This window comes from Erinaceus europaeus, chromosome 1, assembly GCF_950295315.1.
Source record: "Erinaceus europaeus chromosome 1, mEriEur2.1, whole genome shotgun sequence".
In the NCBI taxonomy this organism is placed as follows: Eukaryota; Metazoa; Chordata; class Mammalia; order Eulipotyphla; family Erinaceidae; genus Erinaceus; species Erinaceus europaeus.
In genome coordinates, this window is record NC_080162.1 from 105,266,819 (window position 1) to 105,280,463 (window position 13,645).

The following is a 13,645-nucleotide window of genomic DNA, read 5'->3' on the forward strand; positions in this document are numbered from 1 at the left end:
GCTTCACTACTGCCCGACTCCCTTAATTTTTTTTTTAATCACTGGGGTTTTTACTGGGACTTAGTGGCTCTATGACAAATGTACAGCTCCAGGCAAGGTGGTGGCACACCTGGCTGAGCTCACATGTTACAATGTGTAAGGACCTGGGTTTGAGCACCTGGTCCCCACCTGCAGAGGGAAAACTTTGCAAGTGGTGAAGCAGTGTTGCAGGTGTCTCTCTGTCTCTCTCCTATCTCTGCCACCCCCTTTCCTCTCAACTTCTGGCTGTCTTTACCCAGTAAATAAATAAAAATAATTAAGAAATTCAGGAAAAAACAAATACATGGTTCCAAGTGATCTTTCTCTCCCTCCCTTCACCCCTCCCTCATTCCCTTCCTTCCTATTTTCTACTTTCCACCTTTTTTTAATTAAAAATCTTTTTATCTATTATTGGATAGAGACAGAGATAATTTAAGGGGGGAATTGAGAGGGAAGAGATAGGGGGTTACCTGCAGCCCTGCTTCACCAGTCATGAAGCTTTCCCCCTGCAGGTGGGGACCAGGGCCCTGAACCTGGTTCCTTGTGCACTGTAGTGTGTGCCCTCAACCAAATGTGCCACTGCCAGCCCATCTTTTTACTTTGTTTCCTTCTGTATCAACAAAAATTGAGAGAGAGACAGAGAGAGCAGAGTTAACATGAGAGAGGCACCTGCAACAGTGTTTCACTGCTTGTGAAGCCTCCCTCCACCCTTACAGGTGGGGAGTGGGGTCTTTAAACAGGGTCCTTGCACATCGTAACATGTCTGAGTGAGAATTTTCCCTATTAAAGCCCAAGTGGAAAATTGTTGAGATCTAATGAGTCTCTCAGAGATCATTTCTACATTGCTACTACCAGGCCTTGAAAGCCTATTTCAAATCAGAGCAGCAGATAACTAGGTGTGAGGAGAGATAACAGAAGTGATTAATTATGTTACATTTCCAATATATCAAAATTATTATTAGGAATTCAAAAGATCTGTCTTGGCTGTTGGAAATAATCCTAAATTAATAGGCAAGTAAATTTTTAATTGCCAATTAACATGGTGTAGTTGAAGAAATAATCTTAGTTGTCTTAGCAGGGTTATTGTTTCTGTAGTTAGAATGATATTTAAATGAATATTTTGATAGTTAAAATTATAAATTAACATATATGGCAAGTGGAGTAGTGCATATACTTCAGAGAGTATGCTTTTTTATAGGTAGGTATTAGATGTAAATTCTCAGCCCCTATATCAAGACATTGATATTGTCTAAAATACAGTTAATTAGGAAACAAAAAAATTCATTATTCAGAAATGGAATATAACTTTTAGAAGAAATAGCTGGAATTATTAAAGTGGATTTTTTTTCATATGTAAGATGAAGAGTTCCTATTTCAAATAGCACACACGTGATACTTCTACTGATGTAGAGATGCCTTCGTAATACCGCATATCACCTTGAATTGATACCTAGATGGTGTTTGCATTTTTCTTTGAAAAACATTTTATTTATTTATTATTGGATAGAGACAAAGAGAAATAGAGAGGGGGGTAATTTATATAAAGAGACCTGCAGCATTGTCTCACTGCTCGTGAAGCTTTTGTCCTGCAGGTGGGACCAGGGGCTCGAACATGGGTTCTTGCGCACTGAAATGTGTGCATTTAACCAGGTGCACCACTGCCTGGCCCCACACTTTTTTTCTTTTGTGCCTCTTCTCTTCCCTCCTCTCCCCTGCCTTTCCCTCTCCCCTTTCCTTTCCTTTTCTTCTCTTCTTTTCTTTTTGACAGAAAGAAATTGAGAGGGAAGGGGATGACAGGAAAAAGAGAAAGACAGACACCTGAGACCTGCTTCACCACTCACACAGGGTCCCCTCTGCAAGTAAAGAAGCTGGGGCTTGAACCCGGGTCCTTGCACATGGTACTGTGTGCGCTTAATTAACTAGGTGTGCCATCACCCAGCCCCTCTCTTTGCCATCATTGCATATTGTGTCTTTATCAGCTAAGGCCCAGGAAGAGATTGAGCGTGTGATTGGCAGACACCGGAGCCCCAGCATGCAGGACAGGAGCCACATGCCCTACATGGACGCCTTGGTGCATGAGGTCCAGAGATACATTGACCTCCTGCCCATAAACCTGCCCCATGCCGTGACCCGTGACATTAAATTCAGGAACTATGTCATCCCTAAGGTAACCTTTGTTTCTCTTATACAGACCTCAGAGACTCTATTCATATCTATCTATTTCATGGTATAGATTCAATTCTCTGTGACTGAGAGAGTATATAAGAGAGAGGGAAAAAAAAGGCATAATCTGGCTGGAGGCTTGGTTGGATTTTTTGTTGTTTCCAGTTTAGTTTATAAACAGCAAGTCTTCTAAATTTGCTCTGTTTCTTTAATACATTCATTATCCTTTAGCTATTTATCCTTTCACTGTTTTCTCCTTCTTCTTTCTTTTCCTTTTCCCAAGACATTTATTTTATTGCATCAGAGAAGATCAGAAAGATAGAGGGAGAGGAAATAGAGTGTTGCTCTCAGATACCTAAGGCAGCAGATCAACCTGGCCTCCTGCATGCAAATTCTCTGCTCTACTTCTGAGCTCCTAACCTGGTCTGTTTTCTATCAGTCAATTTGATTTTTTTTAATTTTTTTTTGTAATTTTATTTATTTATCTTCCCTTTTGTTGCCCTTGTTGTCTTTTTATTGTTGTTGTAGTTGATGTCATCGTTGTTGGATAGGACAGAGAGAAATGGAGAGAGGAGGGGAAGACAGAGAGGGGGAGAGAAAGATAGACACCTGCAAACCTGCTTCACCGCTCATGAAGTGATTCCCCCGCAGGTGGGGAGCCGGGGGCTTGAACCCGGATCCCTATGTGGGTCCTTCTGCTTTGTGCAATGTGCGCTTAGCCTGCTGCGCTACTGCCTGACTCCCGGAGTGATTTTTTTTTTTTTTTTAACTAAGGATTTTTTAGCAGTTATGGTTTGGTCAGAGGGGTATTTAGTTATTTGTATGTCTCTGAATCTCATAGTGAAAAGCAGGGATATAAGGAAACTGTACTCACTGTTGTCTGTGTTATCTTCATTCTGGTATCTAGTAGATGTTTTTTATTGACATGATTCTTACTTAACATTTAGTAATAAAGATCTATGGTATCTCTATTGAAGACTTTACTCATAACATGATATCTATTTATTCATGCAATATTATTAATCGATCCAACTTTCTTCAATTAATGATCTTAAATGAATATTACCAAAATGAAGGGTTTTCTTATTTTTTTAATCAATTGTGTGTTTATTTTCTCTTTTATATAATTTTTATTTATAAGAAAGAAACACTGGGGAGTTGGGCGGTAGCGCTGTGGGTTAATCGCAGGTGCAGAAAGCCCGAGTACAGACGGAAGGATCCAGATTGGAGCCTCAACTCCCCACCTGCAGGGGAGTCACTTTACAAGTGGTGAAACAGGTCTGCAGTTGTCAGTCTTTCTCTCCCCTTCTCTGTCTTCCCCTCCTCTCTCCATTTTTCTCTGTCTTATCCAACAACAACAACATCAATAATAACAATAATAACTACAATAATAAAATGACAAGGGCAACAAAAAGGGAATAAATAAATAAATACAAAAAAATTTTTTTAAAGGAAACACTGACAAAAACCATAGGATAAGAACAGTACAACTCCACACAATTCCCGCCACCAGAACTCTGCATCCCATGCCATTCCCTGATAATTTTCCTGTTCTTTATCCCTCTGGGAGCATGGACCCAGGGTCATTATGAGGTACAGAAGGTGGCAGGTCTGGGTTCTGTAACTGCTTCCTCGATATACATGGGTATTGACTGGTCGATCCATACTCCCAGGCTGCCTCTCTCTTTCCCTGGTGGGGTGCAGGTCTGGTGAAGCAGGGCTCCAGGACACATTGGTGGGGTCGTCTGCCCAGGGAAGTCCAGTTGGCATCACGGTAGCATCTGGAACCTGGTGGCTGAGAGAAGAGTTAACATCTAAAGCCAACAAATTGTTGACTAATCATGAACCTAAAGGCTGGAATAGTGCAGATGAAGATTTGGGGGTCTCTGTTTTGTAGATAGTTAGTAGGCCTATTTTAGATATATTCTAAAGGGCCCATGATGCTATTAGTGTTTTTCTTTTTCTTTTCTTTTTTTTTCTGAGCCTGACATGTGATATGCAAGTGGACCCAATTATTGTCTGGGGAGATGATGTCACGGCTGGAAAAAGGACCAGGAAGCTGGATCAGGGAAGAGAGTAGCTCCCAAGTATGGGGAAGGTGAATAAATGTTGTTGACTGTAAACTGCATCGATTTGATGTGATCTGGGGCCCATATTCAGCTTAGGAGCCTATGTGACCTTTGCATCCCTATAGATCTGAGCTCACACTTTGTGGTCATGAGTAGGAACATTCCAAGCTGCCCACTTTCAGAACCTATCTTCCTCAGGTGGAAGATAGAATATGTTGTCCAGCCTCCCTTCAGAAGATGGAACATTCTCTACCATTGTTGATTCATGTTGAGGGCAAAGTCCTATGGGGGCCCACAAATGGCCCCCCTATTTGTGTTTTTATAAAGAGGGTTAATAATCATGAAAATATCTCATATTATAATGCAGATAGAAAATCTGCATGGTGGGCTGGGCAGGTATCATAATGGTTATGCAAAGAGACTGCCTTCCCTTTGCCTTCATAGTCCCAGGTTCATTCCATGCACCACACACAGAGCTGAGTATTGCACTGGTGAAAAAAGGAAAAAAGAAAAAGAAAATCTGCATGGCAATAATAAATACTAATACTGTTTACTGAACTCATATGATCATGAAAGAGAAAATTTTAATTTTTATTAGATGCCTTTTTTACAAACATTCTAACATAATTGCATATAGTCTAAGCTCAAAGACAATTTTCTTTCTTTTTTTTATTTAAGAAAGGAAACATTAACAAAACCATAGGATAGGAGGAGTACAACTCCACACAATTCCCATCACCCAATCTCCATATCCCATCCCCTCCCCTGATAGCTTTCCCATTCTCTAGCCCTTTGGGAGTGTGGACCCAAGGTCGTTGTGGGTTGTTGTTTTTGCCGGGCTGGCTTCTCGGGCGGGTAACAGACGACCAGGGACTCATGGTTGAGCTGTACGCAGTATCTCTTTATTCATGCAGGATGCAGCGCAATCTATACCAAGCTAGACTAAACTAACAACTAACTAAAACGAACAATGTTGTCTTTATATACACTTCCCAAGTAGGGTGTGAACAGGATGTGACGCAGAGAGGGTGGAGAGAAAAGTGACTGGTGAAAATCAGGGTGTGACAAGGAGAGGGGGCGGAGCAGGTGAGAATTCTACCACTAAACCACCAATGCCCTGGAGGGAAGGTGGTGCTTTATGTAAATGTAAAAGTGATTCATGTAAATAGACGGCAGTGGTTATGTAAATAGAATACAGTGGTTATGTAAATAGAATGCACTGTTAAGCAGGGGGGATTTAAACCAAATGAAACCGAAGGGGTTTTTTAAAGCAGAATTAGAAGATACCAACAGTGGGTTGCAGAAGGTTGAGGTCTGGCTTCTGTAATTGCTTCCATACTCCCAGTCTGCCTCTCTCTTTCCCTAGTAGGGTGGGTCTCTGGGGAAGCAGAGCTCCAGGACATTGGTGGGGTCGGCAATCCAGGGAAGTCTGGTCGGCATCATGCTGGCATCCGGAACTTGGTGGCTGAAAAGAGAGTTAACATACAAAGCTAAACAAATTGTTGAACAATCATGGACCTAAATGCTGGAATAGTGCAGATGAATTGTACTCACGGCAGACTCTTGTGTACTTCTGCTTTCAGGTATATATTTTTCCCTGGTTTATGGACATGTGTGAACATATGGTCTATCTCACGGGACCTGGTCTGTATCTAGGTTTAGGGACTTTATTGGGGAGTGGAACACCTGGAATGGAATTAGAGAATACTATGAAAGGAAAGGTCTCACCAGAGTGATGAAGCTGAAAGGTTTTGTTCCACACCTGAAGTCTCTGGACAAAGTCTGAAGTGAAACATGCTAGTGTGGCACTCGATGTGTTGATTAGGTTGTGATAGGCAATATTATATATGAACCCTCAGACAGCAGGAACCGCACATTTCTACTAAAGAGCCTATATTTCCCCTCACCTTAGAGTGAGGCCCACTTTCCTGCATGCTTCTCTCAATTCATATCAAAGACACATTTCTATTTTGAACTAAAACACATATACAGTATGAGTGAACGTTGAAGCAATTGAAGCAGCAGGTGGGGACAAACAGCAGTGTCCAAAAACACTGATAAGCAAAGAGACTCAGGGCATCCTAGGACACATGTATTCAGCACTGCAAGTGCTGTTAGCATGTACTTTAGCGCTGTTTCGACCACTGGCCTTGAAGTTACCCTCAATTATTTCTTCTTCAGTCTGCCTCAACATACCCCTTTTCTTCCTTCAACCTGGGATTTTTTTTTTTATCCAGAAATTTTTAAAAAATTGCACTAAACATTTAGCAATATTTCTTCCATTTGTATGACTTCATAATCAGTTGGCCTCCACTCATTCCAGGGCATGACTGTAATTACCTCACTGACATCTGTGTTGCATGATGACAAAGAATTCCCCAAGCCAAACATGTTCGATCCTCACCACTTCCTGGATGAGAGTGGCAACTTTAAGAAGAGTGACCACTTCATGGCTTTCTCAACAGGTAACATTCCCTTTAGTCCCTCAGACAACAAGTTTCCTCTTTAGGAGTATTGGACACTCACATAGCAACCACTCCTGGGCAGACAGAATCGCTCTTTGTCTATTATAATGAGCTCCACCCCAGTGCCTACAGATTTTCCTTCCTTATGACACCTCTGCATTGTTGGGTGAGACTACTGGATGGTTGTAGAGATGACACAATCAATACATCAAAACTCAGAAAAGATTTTTTAATGGTGGTGTAGAAATAAAAGAGCATGTTAGTTATAATTAGTTATGTGAGACAAAACTTGTACTTAAAAATATTTTTGCATTATCTTTTTCATTTATTGGATAGAGACAGCCAGAAATAGAGAGGAAGGGGAGTGGTAGAGAGGGACAGCATAAGACAGACACCTGTAGCCCTGCTTCACCACTTGCAAAGCTTTCCCCCTGTAGGTGGGGACCAGGGGCTTGAACCTGGGTCCATGAGGACTGTAACATGTACACTCAACCAGGTGTGCCACTATCCGGCCCTTAAAACTTGGATTTTCTTGATGTGTGGGAGATTAATAAAGAGTAAGTAGACATAGGGTATAGAATAAATATGTAAAGCATGGATAGACAAATAACCACATATTACACTCATAAAAGAAAGTACAGCAACACACTTTTGTTTTTGAAAAATCTTTTCATTTTTGCATGGGGGTAGATAGCATAATGGCTATGCAAAAGACTCTGATGCCTGAGGCTCCAAAGTCTCAGTTTCAGTCCCCTGCTCCACCATAAGCCAGAGCTGAGTAGTGAGTGCTCTAGTTCAAGAACAATTTTTTGCTACAAAGAACTATAGGCCACCAAGCTAGAGAATCTGGAAGAAATGGAAGAATTCCTAGAAACATATTCCTTCCAAAACTGAACCAAGAAGAACTACAAAACCTAAATGCACCAATCACGGACAAAGAAATCAGAACAGTTATTAAGAATCTTCCCAAAAATAAAAGTCTTGGACCAGATGGCTTTACAAAAGAATTCCACTTCAGCAAACAGTTAGTACCTATACTTCTAAAGCTCTTCCATAAGATCACCGCATAAATTTTAAAGACATTTTCAATGAAACGAATCCAATTACAAGGAAGACTAAGGCAAGTATAAACCTATGGGACTACATCAAATTAAAAAGCTTCTTCACAGCAAAAGAAACCACTACCCAAATCAAGAGACGCCTCACAAAATGGGAGAAGATCTTTACATGCCATACATCAGATAAGAGTTTAATAACCATCATATATAAAGAGCTTGCCAGACACAACAACAAGACAACAAATAACCCCATCCAAAAATGGGGGGAGGACTTGGACAGAATATTCACCACAGAAGAGATCCAAAAGGCCGAGAAACACATGAAAAAATGCTCCAAGTCTCTGATTGTCAGAGAAATGCAAATCAAGACAACAATGAGATATCACTTCACTCCTGTGGGAATGTCACACATCAGAAAAGGTAACAGCAGCAAATGCTGGAGAGGGTGTGGGGTCAAAGGAACCCTCCTGCACTGCTGGTGGGAATGTCAATTGGTCCAACCTCTGTGGAGAACAGTCTGGAGAACTCTCAGAAGGCTAGAAATGGACCTACCCTATGACCCTGCAATTCCCCTCCTGGGGATATATCCTAAGGAACCCAACACATCCATCCAAAAAGATCTGTGTACACATATGTTCTTGGCAGCACAATTTGTAATAGCCAAAACCTGGAAGCAACCCAGGTGTCCAACAACAGATGAGTGGCTGATCAAGTTGTGGTATATATACACAATGGAATACTACTCAGCTGTAAAAAATGGTGGCTTCACCGTTTTCAGCCGATCTTGGATGGACCTTGAAAAAATCATGTTGAGTGAAATAAGTCAGAAACAGAAGGATGAATACGGGATGATCTCACTCTCAGGCCGAAGTTGAAAAACAAGATTAGAAAAGAAAACACAAGTCGAACCTGAAATGGAATTGGAGTATTACACCAAAGTAAAAGACTCTGGCGTGGGTGGGTGTGTGGGGAGAATACAGGTCCATGAAAAATGATGAATGAAATAGTGGGGGTTGTATTGTTAAATGGGAATCTGGGGAATGTTATGCATGTAAAAAAAAAAAAGAAGAAGAAGTAGAAATGCAAAGCAGAAATTGACTGAGTTTGGAGTATGGCACCAAAGTAAGAAAGCAGAAGTACACTAGAGTTTGCAGTGAGTACCTCCCTAATACTTCCTCTCCACTTTTCCAAGCTTTGGGTCCATGATTGCTCAACAATTTGTTTGGCTTTGTATGTTAACTCTCTTTTCAGTCACCAGGTTCCAGGTATCATCAGTATGCCGGCCAGATTTCCCTGGATTGAAGACCCCACCAATATGTCCTGGAGCTCAGCTTCCCCAGAGACCCACCCTACTAGGGAAAGAGAGAGGCAGACTGGGAGTATGGACCGACCAGTCAACACCCATGTTCAGCGGGGAAGCAATTACAGAATCCAGACCTTCTACCTTCTGCAACCCACAATGACCCTGGGTCCATACTCCCAGAGGGATGGAGAATGGGAAAGCTATCGGGGGAGGGGTGGGATATGGAGATTGGGCGGTGGGAATAGTGTGGAGTTGTACCCCTCCTACCCTATGGTTTTGTTAATTAATCCTTTCTTAAATAAAAAAAATTTAAAAAAAAATAAAAATTAAAATTAAAAAATTAAAAAAAAATAAAGTAACCATGGTCAGGCTGATGAATTGAACCAACAGAAGATAGCTTACCTTCCTCGAATAAAAAAATAAATAAATAAATAAATAAATAAATAAAGCTCTTCCATAAGATCAAAGAAACAGCAACACTCCCTTCTACCTTCTATGAAGCCAACATCACCCTGATACCAAAAGCAGATAGGGACACAACAACAAAGGAAAACTACAGACCAATATCTCTGATGAACATGATGCCAAAATATTAAACAAGATCCTGGCCAACAGGATACAGCAATATACCAAAATGATTGTTCATCACGACCAAGTGGGATTCATCCCAGGACTGCAAGGCTGGTTCAGCATATATAAGTCAATCAATGTCATTCACCACATCAATAAAAGCAAAATGAAAAACCACATGATCATCTCAACAGATGCAGAGAAAGCCTTTGACAAGATCCAACACCCATTCATGCTCAAAACACTACCAAAAATGGGAATAGATGGGAAATTCCTCAAGACACTGGAGTCCATATATAGCAAACCTACAGCCAACATCATACTCAATGGACAGAAGCTGAAAGCATTCCCCCTCAGATCGGGGACTAACAGGGCTGTCCACTATCACCATTTTTCTTCAACATAGTATTGAAAGTTCTTGCCATAGCAATCAGGCAAGAGAAAGAAATCAAAGGAATACAGATTGGAAGGGAAGAAGTCAAGCTCTCACTATTTGCAGATGATATGATATTATACATAGAAAAACCTAAAGAATCCAGCAGAAAACTACTGGAAGTTATTTGGCAATATTGCAAGGTGTCAGGCTATAAAATCAATGTACAAAAATCAGTGTCATTTCTTTATGCAAACACTAAATCCGAAGAAGAGGATATCCAGAAATCACTCTCACTCACCGTTGCAGCAAAATTAATAAAATACCTAAGAATAAAGCTGACCAAAGAAGTGAAAGACTTGTCAACTGAAAACTATGAGTCACTACTCAGGAAAATAGAAAATGATACCAAGAAATGGAACAACATTCAATGCTCATGGATGGAAGAATTAATATCTTCAAAATGAATATTCTCAGGGGCCAGGTGGTGGCACACCTTGTTGAGTGCACATGTTATAGTGCGCAAGGACCCACGTTCAAGCCCCTAGTCCCCACCTGTAGGGGGGAAGTTTTTACAAGTGGTGAAGCAGTGCTGCAGGTGTCTCTCTGTATCTCTCCCTCTTTATCACACACTTCCCTCTCAATTTCTGACAGTCTCTATCCAACAAATAAAGATTAAAACATTTTAAAAAAGAAAAAAATGAATATTCTCCCCAGAGCCATATACAGATTTAATGTGATACCCAAAAAAGTTCCACCAAGCTTCTTTAAGAGAAACAAAATTTTTTTCTCTAAAGAGCAATATTTAATGAACTGTTTTGCATAGTACATAGAGATAATAATTGCTGAATGGAGACTTGTGAAGACTTTAGGTGGATAGCATATGTGTCTTATTCTTTGAGCAACCAAACGTCCTTCCTTCCTTTTACCCATCACACCTATCATTAAATGATTTATGGTCTTGAAGTCACCATCATCATATAGTTACTGCATGGTCTCTGTCAGCCAGAAACACAATGGTCAAGTAATCCCTGCTGTCTGTGTTTGTTGTTTTCAGGAAAACGGTCATGTGCAGGAGAAAGCCTGGCACGTATGGAGCTGTTTTTATTCTTGACCAACATTTTACAGAATTTTACCTTGAAATCCCTGGTGGAACCCAAGAATATTGATACCACCCCAATTGCCAATGGATTTGCTTCTGTACCACCTCCTTACCAGATCTGTATGATACCTGTGTGAAGAAAGACAGGCTACCCACTTTTGGTTGTGATTTTTCATCTGCTTCCTCACCTTGGCTTCTTTCATTTCCTTCCATGTTCTTCCACCTTATGGCATTACCTTCTCTATCCTCTCCCCCTGCAACAGCCCCGTTCTCTCAAGATTTAGAAATGCCTTACCTCCAGGAACAAAGAGGTCCAGTGACTCATTGTGACTGCTGTTCTTTACAGTGACATCATTTACTGCTATCATATGTGTTAATGTGATCTACCGGCATGTAGTTTTCTGTAGTTAAAATGCCACTGAGCAAAGTGATTAGTCTTACCAAATAGAATCAGCTCTTGTCAGTATGTTTAAATTAAAAAATTCATCTTTATGGCTGGGCGGTGGCAAACCTGGTTGAGTGCACCTGTTGCAATGCACAAGGACCGGGGTTCGGGCCCCCAGTCCCCATCTGCAGGGGGAAAGCTTTACAAGTGGTGAAGCAGTGTTGCAGGTGTCTCTCTGTCTCTCTCCTATCTCTACCATGCCTTTCCCTCTCAATCTCTGGCTGTCTCTATCCAATAAATAAATAAAGATAAAAAAATCATCTTTAAGAGCAGTTCTCAGACTTCCCTTCCTTTGTAAAAGATGCAGGCATCACATGGAGAAAATCATCCAAGTAAGTCTTGCTGGATCTCATGATGATGAGTGCCATTATGGACAAACAGAATGAGAACAGAAAACTCTCTTGACCTGTGTGTCACCTACTATTATTTTAGGTTTGTGTTCAAAAGTAAGAAAAACTATTCAGGAGCAGCCTCATCTTCTAGGGGAAAAATTGACTGATATCAATAGCCAAAACTATTTAAATCTACCAGTTTCTAGTGCAGGTAATTGTAATCTATAGCAGTAGAATCCCAATCAATAGCTGCAGCTGAGGATAGCCTTTGACTGGGACAAGTTGTGAGGGTGGTGTGCAGAAGAATGGACTATGATCGTGAGTGGTGTAGCAGGGCTGCAGGTGTCTCCCTCTCTCTCTCCCTCTCTCTGTCCCCCATCCCCTCTCAATTTCTCTCTGTCTCTATCCAATAATAAATAAATAAAATAATTTTAAAAATAAAATAAAATTGTGAAGTACTGAACAGACAGCTGAATAAAGGTGATGCAGTTGGCCAGACAGCAAATGAAAAGAAATTCTATTTTTATCAGAAAAATGGAAATCAAAGTCACAGTGAAGTACTCTTAAGACACAGGAAGACAGAGGAACCATGCTCTTAGGACACAGGAAGACCTACTCACCATTAAAAGAGCGCTAGATTTTACTGTTGAAATGTATCTGTTCTCCATACTTTTCAACACTTATCTTGGGCATCATGCTTGTTAAAATAATCTCCTGGTCTATAGTTCTATGTAGTCAGTGTGACATAGAGCAAAATGATCAGTATATGACAAACACAACTAATTCTCCCCTTGCATGTTTTAAATAAAAAATTTGGCGACTCAGTTGTCAGACTTCCCATCTTTTGTGCGGGATGCAGGTAAGAAATGAAGAAGATGAGAGTCGGGCAGTAGCGCATCAGGTTAAGTGCATGTGACACAAAGCACAAGGACCAGCTTAAGAATCCCCGTTCCAACAAGGGCAACAAAAGGGAAGATAAATAAAGAAAAAAAATTACCAAAAAAAAAAAAAAAAAAGAATCCCCGTTCAAGCCCCAGCTCCCCGCCTGTAAGGGAGTCACTTCACAGGTGGTGAAGCAAGTCTGCAGGTGTCTATCTTTCTCTCCCTCTCTCTGTCTTCCCTTCCTCTCTCCATTTCTCTCTGTCCTATCTAAAATGACGACATCAATAACTACAACAATAATAACTACAACAATAAAAAAACAAGGGCAACAAAAGGGAAAATAAATAAATAAATAATAATTAAATGAAGAAGGTAACAAAAATAGGTCTTGTTGGTTATCATGAAGTTGAGCACAGGGAAGGACAAAGAGAATGTGATCAAAAAGCTCTCTTGCCTGTGTGTCACCTAGATTAACTCTTTGAGGTTTGGGGTTAGAAATGAGAGAAACTGTGGAAGAGAAACTGTTGACATCAGTGATTAACAGATGCAAATGTGCATTTCTTCAAGTTCTAGAGGTTAAACATAATCTGCAGTGCCATCAATAGAATCCTAAACTGTGGTTGCAGCTGAGGATGGTGTTTGGAAAAAGATGTGAAAGACGTTTCCATGATAATGGATTACTCTAAATCTTTTTTAAAAATATCTTTATCGGGGAATTAATGTTTTACATTCAATAGGAAATACAATAGTTTGTACATGCATAACATTTCCCAGTTTTCACATAACAATACAATCCCCAATTGGTCCTCTGCCATCATGTTCTAGGACCTGAACGGCCCGCCCCCCACAACCACCACAGAGTCTT

The 13,645-nt window shown here is 40.6% G+C and overlaps 1 protein-coding gene across 3 annotated transcripts in view; it reads left to right on the forward strand.

The window, feature by feature from the left end:
- Nucleotides 1–11,823, forward strand: part of LOC132538944 (cytochrome P450 2C9-like) — a 28,524-nt gene extending 16,701 nt beyond the window's left edge. For all 3 annotated transcript variants that reach the window (XM_060192321.1, XM_060192331.1, XM_060192326.1), the window contains 3 exons: nt 1,998–2,185; nt 6,574–6,715; nt 11,077–11,823. In XM_060192321.1, coding sequence (XP_060048304.1) covers nt 1,998–2,185; nt 6,574–6,715; nt 11,077–11,258 — 512 coding nt within the window. In that variant the 3' untranslated portion in view covers nt 11,259–11,823. The remainder of the gene's footprint in view (nt 1–1,997; nt 2,186–6,573; nt 6,716–11,076) is intronic.
- The last annotated feature ends 1,822 nt before the right edge of the window (nt 11,824–13,645 follow it).